This window comes from Metopolophium dirhodum, chromosome 3 (assembly GCF_019925205.1).
Source record: "Metopolophium dirhodum isolate CAU chromosome 3, ASM1992520v1, whole genome shotgun sequence".
NCBI lineage: Eukaryota > Metazoa > Arthropoda > Insecta > Hemiptera > Aphididae > Metopolophium > Metopolophium dirhodum.
The window spans coordinates 17,351,465-17,373,361 of NC_083562.1; the positions used below are offsets into that span (position 1 = coordinate 17,351,465).

At 29.3% G+C, this 21,897-nt stretch overlaps 1 protein-coding gene across 1 annotated transcript in view; it reads left to right on the forward strand.

The window, feature by feature from the left end:
* The window catches only part of LOC132940078 (rho GTPase-activating protein 20-like), a 214,959-nt gene that overhangs the window by 26,246 nt on the left and 166,816 nt on the right, over positions 1-21,897 (forward strand). Inside the window, exons 2-4 of the mRNA XM_061007491.1 lie at positions 13,218-13,407; positions 14,590-14,783; positions 17,080-17,125. Of these exons, the coding sequence (XP_060863474.1) occupies positions 13,218-13,407; positions 14,590-14,783; positions 17,080-17,125 (430 nt within the window). The remainder of the gene's footprint in view (positions 1-13,217; positions 13,408-14,589; positions 14,784-17,079; positions 17,126-21,897) is intronic.

A 21,897-nucleotide genomic window follows, 5' to 3' on the forward strand; every position in this document is an offset into this window, starting at 1 on the left:
TTATATTATCATTATATATAGGCGGATTATGCAACCGGCTTAGCTGCCTGGCGCCACCACGTCTCCGGGCAAAACGCTGCACATACTATAGTAAGGTACCAACTATATACCTTCTATACGCTCACACATGTCACAGTGTCACACACGAATCCGATCTGACAAGACGGTTCGTTATTGTAACACAAGCGACTGACAGTTGTAATAATAACAATAACAATATGACCTGCCATATTATAACATACCTACATTGGTATTGTTTGAAATAAAACGGTGGGACGATTGTCATCGCCACGGGTAATGGAGCGTTATAATTAATAATTATATATGTGATGTTACTGCGGTCAGCGGAAACAACATCTCTAATAACTTGTCTCAAAATCGATCTTAAAACACAACACTGTAAACTCGTCAATATGTCATATACTTGCATGATAAATTAGATTCAATAAGGCCGGCTCAAGCGATAAAGTGCTCTAGGCAAAATCATATTTTGCGGCCCCTAAAATAATAATATTATCAATGTTACGAAAATTCCGCCCCCTACTAAAGTGTCACTATAAGCTTAGGGTCTATGTCGTGTACCCCTTGAGCCGGGCATGGATCCAATATTTCAATAAACTACTATTTCACGAGAAAAAAATTTACTTATTTAAAAAAAAATTTACTATCATATTTTGTATATGTACGTTATAACTTATACGTATAAACTATAAAGTATAAACAGCGTAGGTTAGGTTAGGTACTTACAACTTGAAACTATCACAATTCGTGATACTAAAAAATGTATTCAATATATTTTTATTGATACTATTTATGAAGTCAATACAAGTTCCTAATGATAGGGTTCTTGTAATTATTAGTTTTACGAAATCAAAAAATAATATTTTCATCGATATTTTTTAGGATTCGGGATTAGAAAGAAAAACGTGTCATTATTTAAAGATATTGAAAATTAAATTAATATTTTTAATTTCAAAGTGACAATTGCCAACTGTATAGTACATAGTATGTGTTAATCAAGATAAAACAATAAACCAAGAAAACTATTAAAATAATTTCCACCAGAATATTCAGATATTTATTAAAATATAATTACATATTTCTAGTATTTTTTACCATCATTTGGTGTGATCATTTTTGTGATTAAATGTAAGTTCCAAAAATTACTTATCAAATAAGTAAGAATTATTTGTCATTAGCGTATAAACGTTCAATGTTGGTTGAATTATAATAGGTAGGTACATTATGTTAATATTTCATTAAAAAAAAAGTTATATTATATTTGTACTTAGTGAGTATTTAAATTAGACAATCACAGTTTAATTAACCTAAGCGTATATTATGAGTACCATTTATTAATATTATGTATTAAGTTTTTAGTTCAAAAGGCGTGTTTAATTTCTGACTGATTTATATATTATATATATTACATATATTATTATATTTTATATATTGTGTATTTTGTGACAGTACAGTGTGTCTTCGGTTTAGAAAAATTGAGAGATTTGATTTTATGATATTGTTCATTATAAAATTAGTTAAAATCCTACATTATTAATTATAACGTTTACATTATTATTATTCCATGGCTTTCGCAGACGACGTAAGAGCGTGTATGTAGAGTAGGTAGGTGATAATCACTATACTGTGGTTTCTACTTACCAATATATAACCATATACATTACCTATTTACATTCTACTTGTAATGTAAGCTAGGTCTCTACATCACTAGTCAGTAGTCACTACCACCACGCCATTGCAGTGGCAGGTCTACTAAAGACAGCCTAAACGCCCTAAACTACTTTAAGTTATAGAGACACTGCGACAAAGTTTACCCGAAGAACGCTCCGAAAATTACACCTATATGGCTATATGATTATAATTTATCGCATTCATTATTTAAAAAATACCACAATCGTACAATTCGTACTTTAAATTAAGTTCAATTGATTCATAATAAAAGCATGTACACAATGTAACATTTTAGTATATTATTTTGTAGAACAAAAAATAACTGCCCAAGGCAATATGCGGAGAGAGCCGTAGCCGTTTGGAATTATAAATGTTGGTAGGTAGTTTCCAGTTTTACTATAATATTATACCTACATTTCGCTGTCACTGGAAATATAACAGCAACCTACGCGGTATACCTAAGCTATACAGTTGACGATAATTTCTCTGTAGGAACTTAAACTATTACATCCATTACATTTTAAAGACTTTAAAATTGCTTTAAACATAGTTCATTTCCATCTTGTTCCAATACGATAATAATGTTAAATACTTGTTTTTACTCGCATAGGCGCATTGTCACGTATAATTGTCGGTCTTACGTGTTCAAACAATGTTTCTAATAAAAAATCTATTAAAATATTTATAAAATTCAATTAGTGAGACAAATTGTTATGTAAAACATATTCAGTTATAAATTAAAAATTTACCTTAATCATAAATCTTATATAAGATTAATAAATGCCTATACAGAGGGATTATTTTAACAGTTATACTTTTTATATCTCAAGTTTTTTTTGTCATGGAATGCCACTGCATACATTTTTAATTTTATGTTTCAGAGAAAAATGTTTTTTTGTAATTTTTAAGGTAAACAATTTCGAACGAATGGCTTTTAGTTATAAGTATTAAAGTTCTAATAAGCGGAGTAGTAGACAAAAATATTGCGTGGTATCCTTGTGTCATTCCATTTCGCTCATCTAAACTTTAAATACTTAATGTGTCCAACAGTACATAAAATCTACCTAGGTAAGTATTAATTTTACAATTTTATATCTAGGTTCAGCATAAATAGCGTATATAATTTTGATAATATATTTTATATTATTACTAAAGCATGACTTTGGAAAAGGATAAATTAGGTTATATAACTTATAATTAGTAAAATGTATTCTTTAATTTTTAATATATTTAGGGAAAATAAAAAGTTATGAATACACATAGGTACCTATTTTAAAATAATATAGTTATTTTATTGTAATTATTGTTTTTAACTATTTTGTCGTGAATCATGCATTATAATTTATGTTATATATGGGGGACGAAGTGGCCGAGCGGACTAACATTAAATTATTGATATATCTATAAAGAAATACCGATTGACTTCACATAATTACTACACATACCTAAATATAGTGATTTAGTTTTTTTTATATCGCATAAATGGATAATATATTATGTATTTGTAATAATATAGATTGTATATTATGTAATAGAAATTGTATCTTTGGTTTCGTAATAATTTATTTTAACCACGAAACTTGAAATATAACATGCATTATTACGAATGTTATATATTTAAATTTTTATATTAAATAAATATTTATGTTCCTAAATATGGTTTTTATTTTTATAATTAATGATGCCTCGTATAATCCATTCATTTTTGGGTATAATTTACCCAAAAACTTTCATTCGAATTTTTATTTAGTTGTTTAATGTTTTGAATGAAATCAATTTCTATATAAATTTACAGTAAAAAAAGTTCTGATCTTAAAAAAATTAGTTTGTATATGACTAAAGAACACTCCTTAAATGCCTTAAAAAAATCCAAATAAACCCATCATTAAATGATAAAAGGGGATGATTGTCCCTGGTGATATGTTTGTTTATGAGTTGTGAAGAAAATATAAGCAATAGCTTTTGGTACTTCGTTAGGGTGCTCCTGCCACTATATACACAGTATAGGTACAACGTACACAGGACCTGTATAATGTTCCATTCCTATAGAGTTTATCCGGCGGTGTATAATTATTATATTTATTATCATATTTTGTTTACGTGTTTTGAATATTCAAGTAGTTATCCGACAGATTTGTTTTTTTAGACTGTTGTTATTAAAAAAAATCATCAAAAAGCCGCCGACGCGCCTATACCTTCATAATAATGGATTCCATAATGTAACACAGGGTGGTCTCATTAACATTAGCCACGCAGTATCCCCACTTGACTGTTAACAGAATAAAATGTTGTTTAGTCGAACATATTAGATCCCATTTATTAAAATAACTTTATAAAGTTTATATTACATTATAAATCAAAGCTGTACGCAACATAATATACATTATAATTATACTTGAAATTTAATATCGTCGATCGGTCTTCAATCTTCATATGATATAATAATTAATTACTACTATCTGTGTAAAATAATGTAATGTAATGTTACATATATTACGAAACAATTAATTCGAACATCAAAATAATTACATTTTATATTACTCGTATTTATACTTAATGTAAGATATTATGTAAAGTTGAGTATTCAGAGCGATCGCCATCATAATATTATGATACAATTATGATAGCTATCGTAAGCTGCAGAACTGCAGAAGTATAACAAATAATACAAAAATATCGTTTTCAGGCTAATCCTTTGTAACAATAAAACCACCACCCTGTATACATACAAGTATTAACCTTGATAAAATACCATGATAATAGATACTATATTATACATCATATTATATTGTATATAGTCTATATAGGTATATTTTTTTGTTAAGTACGATTTGATGTTCGCACGACACCCGAAAAACACGACCAGATATTTTATTTAGTTGCACGTAATATTATAATAGGCGCCAGTCCGGCCGTCTAGTCAGTTGTAATCACTTCGCACGCCGACTCGCGACTATTGCCGCCGCCGCCTCCTCCATCACACGCATTATACGGCATACCTATGTAGGCTATATAGGTAGTATGCGAGTGTAATATTATTATCTTGAGAGAGTCTATCGGTGTTTATAACTTTTAATATTATTTTTACTACGACCTCTGCTCAACGATTTGTTTTCCATACTATTACGTAACACCGCGTTCGGGGCGCATCGAATGCACAGAGGGGCGGACACGGCGATCGCGGCTTTGGATGTACGAACTCGCACATCATTGTATACACGCCCAAATCTGTCACAAACGCGTGTTGTATTATTGTTATATAATACATTTATTATTATTACAATCGAAAGAATAGTGACGGTACTTACAGAAATACGGCATACCGTAGTTTCTGTATAGTCCCGTGCGGTGTACACCCCTGAGAATTTATTTTTATTTCCCACCTCGGGTATTCGACTTAATATGCATGTAGGTTCCAACATATATACATTACACACGGTCCCAATGGATTTCATTATACCTAGACTGTACAAGTGATTATTCTATATGCATTATAGCTGACAAGATGTTGTCGCAGTAATTTAGCAATAATAAACGTATTATTCGGTAACAGCTGTAATATATATTTTATTAAGATATGCTTTATATTTTTAACTGAACATTATTTACTGTACTTAAAATTCAAAATAGAATACTATAGTTTATATTATTGCTAGTAAATATTCTGTTGGTAAAAACGATGTATGTATTTTACGATAATATTATAGTTTTTTTATTTCGCCAACCGGTCAGTGACTTGGTAGGTTCAGAACAACCAACACGTAATTAATATCAGCATGTTTAATGGAAAGTTATACTATACATAAGATACTGATACTTATTTTATCCATATCTTTTATTTCAAACGTGTGATAAATGTCCGATCACCAAATTTCACCTTTATATTTTTATGTTCGTCAACAAAAAGTTAGCCTAAGTTTAGTTCTTAAAGTATGAACTCATTTGTTAATTTTTTTACTGACATTTTTACATGTTTAGTTTTATGCATTTCTCACTTTCTATAATAAATGTTGTATTTTACTAAAACTATTACATATCATTATATAATATATCTCTGCGTTGAAGTGAACAATATAAAAATATTAAGTACACTTGTGCCCTATAGGACATTAATTTTATGATTCATATATATTATTATTTTATTGCACATTAATTTGGTGAAATTTAAAACTGTTCGTTTAAAGGTATATAGCTACTAAGTTGTATACTTAAACGTATTTATAGTTAACTCAGTTAGGCGTCTTCTTGGAGGAACTAACATGGGCATGGCCCACCCCTGCAGAGTGTGAATTTAACATTTTAGTATTAAAAATAAGAATAGTCGTCCAACACATTAGTTGTTCCATACCTATACCTGCCTTTTACAAAATCTTTTCGTTATAATTTAGGTGGGCCCCAGAGCAAAATAAAGGTGGAACCCAGTTGGAATTTTTTGATTAAACGACGGTTAAATCTGCCACTGACCCACCCTGCGTGTAGGTTAGTCAGAGTGTGAAAATGTAGCCGGTGCTATATGGGATTTCAACTCACGACTCTATAATATTATTCAACGTTAAACACTAACGTAGTAATCACTAATCTACCATTAGATGATACAATCATCACAAGCTCTCCTGAGTCCTGTCCTAATCACCCAATAGATGTGTTCTCATTATGGACATATATATACATATATATACCAATAATATATCCAATTCGTTATATTCCAATAAAAATTGATTTTCCCTTGACTTAACGCAACGATTTCGTGATAGCACCATATACACATATATTATACACGGAAAATATTTAAAATATTTTTCTAGGGCTGTAATTAAAAAAAAGTCTGTATTATTGCATCCGTTTCCATGTTTACGATCTCCGTTTATTTTATCCACGTCGGGTCTTTAGATTTAATGTTTTATGTGTATGATATGAATGCCACGGCCATTGCGGAGAATTGTGTATGAATAGACCCCCCTCCCCCCGAACCGAAATTGAATATCCCGGATAACCTAACGACTTTAGATATATATGCTGCATCTACGGGGCGGCCCTTACAGATGATTGTATATAAAGGATCACATCACAGAACAACACTGCTTTTTGATTTTTTGTAGAATCAAAATATACTGCAAAGTGATTCATCATTCATCAAACATGCTCACCCCCATCTTTTCATTTAATCATGAATTTATTCATGAATTTATTCAAATTCTGACTTTAGATTCTGAGCAGAGCGATGTATGTATTGGTTTTACAATGTGATTTTTGTTGTCTGTCATCAGTCATTAGTAATGTCTCATTACCTTATGGAGCAGTAAAAATGCTTCGATTTTCGACTTTGTAGTTTTTGATGTAGTTGGTACTTGTAGAGAAGGGGAGGCAAAAAATTCAAAATAATCGCAAAAAAATATTAAAGGTGAACTATGTATATATAAAATACTTATAATCATAAACTATTTACTTAGTAGAACTCATGTTTTACTAATGGCTGACAGGGACTTTACTCATCATCGGTTTTTGGATGTAATTATTTATCATTGAATTCAAATTTAACACAGGTGCATTTTAGTCACGTACTCAATATTACGAGGCACAGCAAAGCGGTTACTTACTTGTCCTTTTTTAAAGTATTATATATGGGCCAATACTTAGGACACAAATTTAAATAACTCCAAACTACTCGTCCACGTTTCGATTTAGATACATCTATATTTTCAATAAAGTCTTCTGCTTAACAACTTACTGGAATACTGATAATCTTTGAAAAAAGAAGTAGGTTTTGTGACAGGATACTTATTATATGGTATAAAAATGTAAATTATAGAAATTATACTCCTTAAGTATGTGATATATTATGAAGTTTGGTGTTTGTAGTTATATTAATTATTATTAGTATGTATACCTACGTAGACTATTTTATTCGTACACTACTATACACTATAATAATAATCGTATATTTTACGTAAATTAAGAATCTATTTGCGGTAGTATTCTGTACCTAGAAATTAATTACCGATGCAAAATACATTTTATTTAAATTCATAATATACAAATCAATATTAAATTATTATACAAAGTGTAACAGAAAGACTTGACGATAAAAAAAAAATTATGCTACTTAATTGTATGACAAAAATTGTTAAAATTATATGATTAGTAAATAATTTGAGAAATATACTCATATCAGAAAATTCCCAAAAAAAATATTTTGAAAAAGTTATTACGTTTCAAATTCATTTAATCAAAAAATATTGATATTTTAAAAATTCCTAAAAATTAAACAATTTGACTTCGATCAATGTTTTTACTATCAACATTGTTCTTATGATCAGATTCATAAATTGGCGAATTTGAATATATCTAAAAAAAATTAAATCAAATTTTAAATTTTTATTTTCTGGTAAAAAATAAAAATAATTTTTTGTATAATATATGTGTAACGCAAGTGACTATGAATTATATATAAAAAAAAAAAATTTTAAATATCGATTGGAACAAACGTTATTCTAAAAGTCAGTTGTATCTGTTACACCCTGTATATAACGACTAATTCGCAATGATATTATATCATCATTGAACGAATTATTAAAAAAAAATAAGAAGTAAATAAATGCATGCTTGAGGCATAGAAGAGTTATGGGATACAGTTGTTGACAGATATATTATTTTTGTTATTATTTGTTAGATTTTTTTTTTTTTAGTTTTGTGTCAGAACAGTATAGGTACTTAAAAAGTATTTGTGGTAAAATTTTTAATTTAATTTTTCTTAAAATGGTAATATATTAAATAAATAAGGAGAAAAACATGAGGTTTAAGTTCGTGACGATAATATTATGTAGGCACTGATGAACAATTGCACTGTAAAATTGTTTATAAAATTAATCTCACAGGTGTGCAATAATCATGTGGATATTTATATTAGATATTGTTGGATGTGTAATGTACCTACCTATAACCTACCTACCGACGACTATTTATTATATGATCATAGTGCATTGTACGCATAACAGTTTATACGTTCATAGTGTGAATCGCGAGGTAATTGATTTTTAAAAATATATTGTGTACCTAACACAATATGATATTTTATGCAGTATGGGAGGTCGAAGAGGTCTCAGAGTTTCATGATGTAAATGGTTTTATGAATAATTCCCGTTATCTTCGATTCGATAATTTTTTAATACGTTTACTTAGATAATCTCCCTGTAGTCGCTGATAAAATGAGTAACTACGGATTACGGAGTTGATTAAATTCCGTGTCTATTCGAAATCGTCCATTATTACTACACTGAATTGCGGTATTCCGGAAGTACAAGTATTATATATTCTTTTACAGAAATAATTGCATGTTTCGTTGAATTATAAATGTTTAATGTATATGTAGCCGTGTAGGTATACATTAATTGGAAAGAAAGTTAAAAGATAGGCAATACCTATCCTGTCGAAAGCTTTTTTACTTTTATCTTTAAATTATTGTTTTATATTTTATTTTAGGAACCCTTGTTTTAAAAGATCATTTCAAAGAAAAATATTTTACGAAACGTTTATTTTATTTTAATAGAGTATAAATATATTTGAATTCATCAGATGTATAATATAATCTCTTCAAAACAATCTTCAATAACAATTAACAATAGACGTAACTGTAAACATATTCTTTTATCGACAACAATTTCAGAATATTATCTTTAAAAAATTGGTCGTTCTAAGAAGTATAAACCATAAACGCATAATAATGCTAAACCTGAAGCATAGAATTATATTATGTGCAAATTTACAATATAGGTTTCGTTATATTATTTAAAGTTATTTAAACCTGTACCTACATTAGTTTTGAATATTTTTTTAACTGTGTTTGAATAATCCTTGCTAAAATGCAAGTAAGCCCAAATGGAAATTAATTTTGTTGTTGTTGTGTATACATTAAATTCTGAAGCTGATACAATTTTACTATAGGTATTTTCGATTACATCATTCGATTTATTAAATTTTTTTTTATTATGTAGTACCTATATATTAGTACAAAAATTGATATTTACCTTCAAATCCTAAAAATGGAACAATGATAATGATATACATATTGTGCTGAACATCTATTAAATTAAATTTATCAAAATTGGTGTCTGGTAAACATAATATAATATTATAACGGTTACGATATTTATAATGAATCATTTTGGTTGCTACTTTCGATTAGTGTGTAATTTGCTATATAGGTGATAGACGATAGGCCATTATGATAATAACACCCAACAACTTAATGACACACATCTGTCCAAGTTGGAGGTATGGTGTAAGTTTTTTTTATTGTGCAATCGTAGCAATTGTTAAATAATTGCAAATCGAAATTCTGAATATATTGTTTACTGCAGTTAAAAGATTGAATATGATATGCAGAATCGATTGTAACAATTATTACATAACAAACTCTAATAAGCGTTTAAGTTTCCATTTGAGTATACCATACTACCAAATATTGAAATATCCATAAATTGGTATCGTTTATTGATATTCGACAGAGGCTTAATAATAGGTATCTTCAATGTTTTATTTGGTTCAACTCGAATATAGTTTTTTACCAACAGTAGTCAGTACTCAGTAGTAGGTAATATGCCATATTTCCACTGGCCAACAGTTTCCACACAATGTTTATAAAATAACTATACCTATTAATTGTTGCGATCATATATATTTTTTAAATCTCTATGAGCGGGTTTATAGGAAATGTGTTTGGTCGATCCAGTTTAAAATTTCACATTGGTGAACATCTCGGAGAAACTGTATTTTATACTCGTGTTTTATACATAAATCAGTTAACGTGCGATCGAAAAGAAACAAGTCATAGACAACAACGATACTATAATATTATGCCAATAGAGCATTTATTATTGTTAATTGGACTATATTCTATTGACTACCTGGATACGATTATAATTTATAATGGTATATACCGCACGGTTACAAGTTACCAGCTGCTACCAGTGCTACCTACTGGCTATACTACCTACCATTAAATGTATATTATATATATACGTGTTACACTTACGGATCCCGAGGAAATCTTTCTGGGAGAGCGCGTGGCGTACAGAAAAGTTTTTTGTTTACTCAACCGCAGGCCAACATAAATATTATATTATACTATTGACCGTATGGGTACCTCACATCTATAATATTCTACACTGCGTATTTTCATTTTTCGTACAATAACATACGCGCCAAGTTATCTTCCCGGTTTACGCGAAACGGGTTTGTAAAGTACATATATATATATAAATAATAAAATATATATAATACGTAAGAAATAAACGTCTCTACGCGTAACGGTTTACGGTCGGCGATCTGCTTCTGCCGCGGCCGTCGTCGTCGTCGTCGATGGTCATAGTTTGCGTGCGCCCGGAGGCTGCGATTACCTAGTGTACGCGATCTCTAGTTTACGACCTTAAATGCAGTAATACGATTTTTATTATTGACCGCGTGTGTGAAAATTTCACCCACGGCCTTACGCAAGGTCACAAATAACCGTTATACGGCGGGTGTAATTTTTTTTCGATTCCACGCGAACCGTTTATATATTATATTATTATTAGGCACACATGATGTAGGTACAGCGGTAGTTTATATACATACATACGGGAAACATCATTATATGATAATTCGATTAATAGTATACGATCGTTAGCGTTCCACGGTTAGTGTTTAATAATATATTATGAGTTATTATGACGCTATCAAGTGCGGCACACGCATTATGAAATGCGCGTGCTCGCAGACGAGTCAAACAGACGTGTTAAACGCAGCATATAACTGAAATACGGCCAGAATAAAAAAAAATTCCGAAACGGTGTATAAATGTCCGGCGAATTAATTGCAAATTAGTGCAAGACAGTTCTAAGCAATTTGAAAACAAATGAAATATATTATTTACGTTAGATTGTGGCTTATCCAACTACCGCACACTCGCCTACACACGTCAGCCTAGGCGCTATAGCTATGATGTTATTATACGCTTTATTATAGCATAATTATATATTATTTGCTATCAACTAGCTAAATTAGGGAGAGCTTTACGGATCATCCATGTGTGAGTATCTCACAAAATATCTTTTTTCACCTAAAATATGCATACCCAGTTATATAATATATTTACTATCACTATGCGTAATACCTGTGTATTTTATACGATGGATGCCGTCGCCGACTCGTTTCGTAAATGTTCACATTTGAATTTGGATTAAAAAAAACTTGTAAATTACATCTCTATGCCCTTGCATGTGATTTCCATAAAATAGTATTACTGCAGTGGTATCGTTTATTTTGTTTTTATATCGTGAGACTTGTATAATATTATGCTGTTTGTTGCTCTAACAATTAAATATTAAAATAATGTTTTGGCACTTCTATATATAGGCGTTACCTATCTGCCAACTTGCTGTCGTCCATCAATCGTATTTTAACAAACAAGACAATCACCATATGATATAACGGGCGTAGAGCTATGATTATTTCATGGTCAACGAGCACGCAATTACTAAAATTAATAGTAAACTATGTAATTAAATTTGACACTTTCATTTTCATATAAAATATCACTAAAAGAGTCAAAACAACACGTAACAGATTGTTTTGATAGTGCCTAAAAAATAACCATAATATAATAAACACCAGTAGATACAAATTATATTTCTGTACAAATTGACCATATACCTATAACGTTATAAAGACACAGAATATTAATGATCGTCATAGTAGGTGTGTATACTGTATAGGTACTCGTTTACTAAAATATGGGAAATAATACAAATTAAGCAAGTTTAGTAGTTTTTTAACATACACTTTTTAACTATAAACTTGGATAGGTAAATAGTATGAACGTTAAAAAACAATTTAAAATTATTTAAGGTCATTATAATATGGTATATCACTATATTATACAGTCATCTGGATATCTAGCTAACAACGTTTTTCAATTAAAAAGTTGAGTGGTTTTATATATTTTGTATTACTTATTAGATTTACAACCCTACAATAATACACATAGAAGTATAAGGATATTTCCTGAAAATTTAAAAATGCTAATTTAGACAATAACTTGTTCTAGTTTGTGTTCTCGCTTAACTATCCTAACTAAATATATAAAAATTATTTCTTTGAAAGTTGATCTATACAATTTAAATTTATCATATATATATACACTAAAAATAATAAATAAATATAATATTTTCGATAATTACTACAGTGACTCATCCCCTAATTTCAACATTTATGATATGTTTTATTTATGTTTAAGGGTACTGGCTCGTCTTATATTTGTTTTTATTGAACGTATTGACATTTGATATCCATAGCGCTGACCTTGGTTTTGATGATAACTAGAGTTGACGTACAATTTATTTAAAAGTTGGACCAGTTGTCGTATAATGTTTGCCATTTATTTCTACTTTTTAATACTATTAATAATTGATTTTTGATTTAAACTATTTCACGCAGGACTTAAATAAAATGTACAAAATTCTAAATAGATTATCTCTTTTGTGTTTCAGATGACGGGATCTAGTGATCAGACGATTAAGCAATTGCTGGCCGGTTTGGTATTCGAATTCAGCCTGGAACAGCCTGGTTATTATCTGGGCGGGTCACTAGCTGAAATTGACGAAAACTCCACTATTGATTTTCTAGTAGGAGACATTGTAATTGTTCAAGAAGACCAATTCCATTCAGACCAAAAGCACGGTAAATAATACAATATTGTTGTTTACGTATGTTCGCCCTTCATCGTTTGTACCATTTTACTTGTTTGACGGTTGTGTTGTATTAGTTGCCTATGCGAGTCGCCTGTCGTTTCATCGTGTGAAGAAAATATATAATTATATGATATTATGTGAATTATATACATACATATAATTTAAAATTAACGAATTTTATTAAGTAAACATTTATTGAATTGTTCACTATTTAAAGTGTGGGTCAGTAAAATGTAATAATAATTTTAAATAGATATATTTTATACTCGGACACTCGTATATACTATACCGTAGAGAAGTTACTTACTTGAAGGCTCTTTAGTTATGGAATAATATGATGCATTTCACTAATTAGTAATTTTCAAAGAAATTTTTTTTTTAAATCAGTATTATATCATATTAATCCTTAATTAATCGACAAATTCAATGAGTTTAAAATTATAAATATAATATTTATCAACTTTTATCAACGGTAAGTCATAGAATTTTTTTGTCTACGCAGTGTAAAGTTATAACTTATAAGCTATACTATATATTATATATATTACTCTAATTATTTTTATTTTTTTTTTATTGCAATCAATTGGTTTTATTTTAGTGTCATATATTTTTTTAAATGTAATCAATATAATATTATAGTTTCTACTATTTGTATGAGTGCCTAGAATACGGCTGTACTTACTTACTTACTAATTTAAAGTGGTGGATTTGTGGATTTAATATTATGTCTAAGCCCCACCGTCCACCACATAAAAATAATAAATCTTTGCAGGACACCACCCCTGTGAAAAGGCATGCCATGTAAGGTTAATAATAACAAATGGTAAAAATTTAAAAGCTTAGAGGTGAAGTGAATTAATGAGTAGATTTATATAATTATAAGTAGGTGTAATAATATATTATATAGTAGCCGAAAGAGAATGTATAAGAACCAATTTAGATGAGACGGGCCTGCATAAATGTATGGTTATATGAAGAACAAGTTAAAATTGATTATTAAGAATATTATTTCAAGGCTCTAAATTTAAATACCTACGTATTTTATTACCTTAGTAATGAATGAAATAGATCAAATATTGAATAGACAAGTGTTCTTATAAATGCACAATAACTATATTATATAATATTATTGAACAATTAAGTTTCAGCGTATGTATTTTATTTTTATTAGAAAACGATGGAAGATATTGTCTTACTGAAAAATTCATTTACGATGAGATGGCATATATTACATGCCTGAAATCCGCCAAAGAACTATATGGAGAGCCGTTGCGTAGAATGGACATCTTATCCATAGAAGAATATGATTTAATATTTGACAAATTGTTGAAAGTAGCTGATAAATGTAGCCAAGTTGTCAAAGAAGTAAGTCAATTTTCGTACAGTATTAATACATTAGTGTTTCGCAGTAACCAAAAATTAATTTATAATATGTCTTTCAAAAGTCAGTATTTGCAATTAATATTTTATTTTTATAATTCATTGAATAAACATAGTATTCATTTTACTATTAATTGTTTCAAATGTATAGTATCTACCTACCTACGTAATGTTCAGTCTTGATTGGGATTGTTTTTCAAATGTTATGAACTTATGAATGATTTCTCATTTCTTTCTCATTAATTTATCATGATAAATCACTATATTGTATATTTGTATTGTGTCTATGTTATGTGTAAAGATGAATGAAGTATGACGACTGACGAGTGCTCGACACTATTTTTTAAATATTGCTAGCAATTACTTTTTTCTCATTTAGTATTTGACTTGTTGGAATTTTTTATTTAAATATTTTATGCTTATACATATCACAACCTACGCTCATTTGCTTATTGTAGTATCATTATGTTTACTGCATGCCTCCATTCATTTACTATTTAATTTTATACTTCAATGAATTAAGGTTCATTATAAAATATTACATTCCACAATGGATACTCAGCATATTTTTTATGATCTCATTCATTAATAAATAATCACAAATACACAAAAGAAAATAATATTATAAACTTATATTTAATTCATAATATATAACAGAACCCTTCAAAAATGGAAAAAAATAGGTAGATCTTTACAATAATTATTATAATTCATTTTTATTTTTATTTTTATTTTATTTTTTTTTATTTGGATGAAGGCTTCGACTACTAGGTCATTAGCCTGTGGTTCTGTAGGGGAGGGTACTGTAGATTTGTTTACACGTGTGTGTTTGTTTTGGCAGAATTTTTAATTTGGGCACCCGTAGGTATCTGCCATGCCCGGGTGGGGGATGGCGGCACTTGCTCTCCGGACACCGTGACTTGCCCGAAGAAAAATGCCGTTTGCGACCGAGGTATCGAACTCGGGTCGGCTGCGTCGCAGCCTACGCCTTAGTCCGCTCGGCCACTCCGTCCCCCTCATTTTTATTATATTATAACATAAAACATGTCTCAAAAATTGATAAACACGGTTAAAAAGATATATATTATACATTATTTGATAGATTAAACTGATGATGTATACAAAAGAAAAGATTGTTATTTAATTTATATTTATGTATATTATAAAGCATGATTTGTAGCTATCCGACCGAGCCATTCATTCATGTTCAACACCGACATGTACATTTAGTAGCCTACACAATGCTCCTAGTGCTAGATGTCTCGTTAACGTTATTAGTAGATTTTAATTATTGGTACTAATAAAAAAGGCCAAAGTGAACCGGTGTTGATCAGCTTTTATTTTTAGTATGCCACATTTTAATGTTTCATATTGACAGAATTTTTTATTCAACCGATTGGTCATATATCGGTAGTAGGTATATGCTTATTAGTTAGTATGCTATTGATAAACAGGTCCTACTGTACCGATTTATGAAATCGGGAGGTGTTTATAATCCGAAATATTCCAATTAATATAAAATATATTACAATTCTATAAGTGCAACTAGAGCCCAAACTTTGAAAATCATATATTTAGAAACAGTAAAAATTAAAAAGATATCATTTGTTAATCATTCATGTTTTTAATGTACTAATAATCTTGATGGCTGTTAGGAAATTTAATTAAATATTGATGATAAATAAAACAAGAGAAAGACAAACACATCCTGGGGATTTCTATCCTGTATTTCTGTTTTCGTGAAAGAAAAAGAACCTTGCTTGCATACTTTTAAGTTATAACCAATTTAGGAGAAAGTATGCAGGTGTCGGATCACACACATAATACACGGATTATGCGTGTAATATTATATCAAGGAATACACCCCCTAGCCGTGTAGTGACGTTCATATTCTATCGTCATATAAAAATAAAAACTTAGGTATTCTCTAAAATAAATTAACTTGTGACACACCAGTTTTTAATTATAAAATTGTAATTCTTGTTTTTTAAAATGAAATACAATTATTATGTCCACTTACTTCTTATATTTTTTTTGAAAGCCTATTTTACGAATGTCTTGATGATTATTTAACACGAGGATAAAGATTTATTTTTAATTTCTTTCAGAATTTGTATTGTGTAAATTATTATTAAGGTACTACAATACATAGGTATTTTCTATTATTATAAATATTTAAATAATTAAAATTATTATTATAATTTTTTTATAATTTTTTAATGATAATTAATATGATATTATATTATGTACTTAACCGAAAGTGTTGTCATTTCTTTTTTAGATACAATCTGATATGGAAAATTGGGATCCAGTATTTGCACAAATAGGTAAGTGTAATAAATTATGAAAAAATTATATATATTATTATACTAACAATATAATTTTAAGTTGATATTATTGATATTCAAATATGTTTTGTTATTGTGTAGTCTACTAATAAGGATTAATTAAATGTAGAGTGAAATATTATTCTACATTTTATGGAGCCTCATAGTTGGATCCCTAACTGAGGTAATCACATGTATATAGCATACCAGTTAACTGTTAGTTAACTGCAGTTGGGTCCTGGATTATTTTAGCTTTTAGGTAATACACTAGTTGAACCCCAGATTATTTTATGTAAGTAACACAAATTACAAAAATACAATACACACGAAAAAAAATTGTAATTTTGACTTACCAAAAGTATCAACAATACACCACATTTCCTACCAGAAATGATAATATTGGAGTTAAAAATTAAAGCATTTATTCTCATTATAAAATCAATATAGATTCATCGTTTCGCTCAGAATCTAAAAAACTAAACATAGGTATTAAAATGTTATATAGGTACTCAAACGTCTCAAACACAAGTTAAACATAAAAGTTTAACTAAAAATCTTCGTTATTGAACTAAATATTATAAAGTTGGTAGACTGTATAAGTACTTTAAAAATGCAAGCTAATTTTACTTTTGATTGAATTCACTTTAAATTTTAAATTACAACAATAAATTGACTGCAATGCGTGGGTAAAACGGGATAATATATAAAAATTAAACTTTTAAAATAATTTTTAAATTACTATAAATAGCTCAAAAAGAGGCGAAATAATTAAATAAAATGTTGGTGTTTTTTAAAATGCAATATAAACATTCAATGAAAATTATTATTTTTCTTAATTTTTTTTTCTTGACGCGTTTGAAAACTACTGAAAATATTTAATTTTAACCTCATCTCGAATGAACCAACAAGATTCACTTTTCCACCTTCATTGCTCCGCTTAGAATCTAAAATACGATTAAAAAAATCACTTTGATGTAAATAAAAATTAATTTAACCGTTTCCTCCATTATTGTAGTATAATTAAAGCATTTCATTTTGTGTCACGTATAAATCTACTGAAAAAATAATTCTATTTGATTTCGTATAATTAATGTTTTATACAATTGTACAAAGAACACACTAAAGTGATTTTTTTAAATCATGTTTAATATTATATAATAAATATTTTTTATAATTTTTTCGCTTGTATTGTATATTTGTATCAACTACTTACATAACATTTTGTATAATAAATTCTAATAATTAAACATTTTATTGGCAAAAAACATTTTTACGCATATCTTCGGGCAAAAATAGATCATAGACAGTCCGAAGTCTGTTAAAATGGGAAGGAAAACATTAGTATTAAATACTATTAACCGAAAAATAATTACGGGACCCAACTAGTATAGGTAACTATGAATTTTAATTTCGGGACTCAACTCGGATGCTGCCTCATTTTCGTAAGTAAATGTCGATTTAAATCAGAAAAAATTGACAGTTACATAGAGATAATTTATTTTAAGTTCAAAATAAATTATTTAGTGGCAATTTTATGACCTCCTGTAGAGAGTTTAATTTTAGTGTAGGAAAAAACTAATTTAAATACACATATATTCTAACCATCACAAATACATAAATTCAAATACTTTATCTAAATATTATAAGAACTATAAAATATGAGTTACTTTTGATTTAAACTATTTAAAGAAATAAAAACTGAGACAAAAAAGAGTCAAGGTTAACTGTTGAGTGGAGAAACGTTAAATAGATATGTATAACAATATTATGTAAAATATAGGTACCTTCTATTATAATGAGTGTTATAACTTATAAGAATCAATGATAAGATAAGTATTACTCATAAAGTGTCACAGAGATGATTCATATAATTTAGTGTTTCATAACAATCATAACTTTCTTGAATAATCCAATACGGTGAAACGGAATTGCGGAACTGTAAGACTCAAACGTATTATTTTTTTTCGAAAGGGCCGGGCACGCGGGTGATTCTTAATATTTAAGTCATCGCAATGGAATGTTCTTCGTATATCCGATGTGATTGAGATTTAACCAGTGTTAGTAGAGGAAGACGTGTTTTTGAACATGGTGGTTGTAGTGAGTCACATCTATGTAATAGTTAACGAGTATTGCATTTGCACATTTGCACATTCGCGTACCAAACTTTGACTATCATTTTGTATTCCGCGTCATAAACTCCTACGTCTACAAAAACAATCATAAAATATATCAATGATGATCTGAAATTTTAATGGTATTTCTGAAAACACGTGATTATTATCACAGTAATATATATTATATACGAATGTAATATAATATATAATAGGCAATTGCTAATAGTTGTATATACTTGCATTTTATGATAACGATGACACGGTTAAACGTGTCAACACTGCAGGCACCTCCAAGGGTTATACTAAACAATAATAAAAAGTAATAATAGTTATGTTTCTATCGGATTACCGTAACGAACATCGCCACATACTCGCGGGCCCGTGAGACATGTGTATGTGTACACGATAATGATTATGCAATAATAATTGTGCTTGCAATCCACGCGACCCTTTAGAAAGGCAAACTATAGCTACAGGCCATTCGCACACCAACCCGCAAGTTTATTTCCAGTTATTCTGCTTCGATATTTTATTGATATTTATTACTTTTTTTTCTGATTTTTATTATTCGTTATCAGTTTTTTACGATATGTATAATAGCATTCATAATAATATGTATAAACATAATAACTAATAATATTACTATTATTACTGCGCCGTAATGTAATGGCACGGGGAAAAATATATGCACATTGTATTAACGATAAGGAACTTTCGCCGCCTTCCTCATTACCAGAAACAATGGCTTTCGGGAGCCCCAGGGCTGTGCGGCGGATGGAAAGTGAAATCATCGCGGTTGCGCGAGCGCAGGATTGGGCCAATATAATATAATATATATATGATAATAATATCGTGAACGGTAAAACCGGTTGTGCACTTTTGATATTATGCTTTTTTATTATTATTTTGTATAACGGGATGGAAACATCATCTGCCGCCGAAGTCCATACGTTATAATATTATATATCGTGTAGGTAGGTACATCACTATTATTGTTGACTACAACACGATTGTAAACTGATACGACTTAATGATAGTAATACAATATTTCCAAAAAAAAAATTATTCGTACCGACTACCGACCATTGTTAGTACATGGTCGCGAGTGAAAGCTCCGCGATATATCCATATAAAATATAATATGTATAGGTAGTATATACACGTGTACAGCATAATAATATATACAGTCGCCGGGGGTGGAGGAAGTACTTATTTGAAAATATAATAACATAATATATTTATTATTATTACATCGTTATAACACTATTTCCGATTAACGTTAGGCACCTATTATTTAATTTTCGAATATTTTTTGCTTCTTCGATTTTATTAACGCCATAAACACCGGCCGTCGAGCCTCTGCAAAATTACGTACTGCTACGTATGTACAAGTGCCGATACAGCTGCATACCCCGAGGACACGAAAACGCGTTTACCTGTAATTTTTTGGAACGCATTCGCTTTCTTTCTTTCTTTAAGGTGTCGTCGCTGCCATATAACTCCTTGCCTTACGATTAGCTTTATGTCGACCGCTATATAATAATAATTATTGACCACCGGCCGCAGCTTCATTATGATTATATTATAACCGTACAGTCATGTGCCTATGGTCCGGGCGAACGTGCGGAGAAAAGTGCTTTCCAACGAGAGTGTAAAAATTATTATACTGCTGCATCTATATAAGTATACATATTACCTATGTTTTAATGTAATTTCGCATAACGCACCTACCTAGGTGTACACGTGCAATAATATCACAGAAAACGACGCTCGTGACGGGTTCGGATTATTAATGCCCAGACAGTGATATATAGAATTTTGCACGAGTAATAATAACTTCACGTACATTTTCACTCGGTATACATTTATTCTGTACAATTATATACTTTGTTCATACGTCATACGTATTATTGATGTATTATATCAGACAACCGTTATAACATGGTTATAGGTAGGTTAGGTTACACACGTAAATATATACGTTCTAATGTGTCCACTGATCAACCTGTGCAGCAGTAGTTTCAACTTTAAACTTTAAAGAGTCAGTCGAGATTCAACGAGATGGACTTGTTCGATAAAAATTGTATTATACGCTTTCCATTTCGTATGGTACTTCAACTTTTTATAAGAGTTCACGTGAAATCTAGAAATGACCTCGATGACCACGGGGTAACGATTTCATTATAGGAAGTCGTGTGTGTGTGTTCTTGACATTGGACCGTTTATTACTATTATTTATTGCAAAATAAGGTTTTTAAACAAGTTCATTAGACCAATGAATAGTATTTTTCTAATTGTATACACGATACGTAATATTATTACCATACACTTAATTATTCTATTTTCAATGGCAATATCCAAGCTTTCGATTTTAATCATTATAGGACAGGTGAACTTACCTTTAAGAGTCATACAGTTTTTGAATATTTTTTTTTTACCCTTCTCGAATAAAATTGTTGTAATTCGACGAATCGGTGTTTATTTAAAAAATATAATAATATATTGTTTGAGCCTGGTGTTATTATAAATTATCAGTTCATTGTGATTTTCTTACAAAATATTAATTTTTAATGGTTGAGTTAGCATATATTATTTATTACATTATAAATATATATATATACACATATTTCTTTAATATTGTTATATATTCGTAAAACC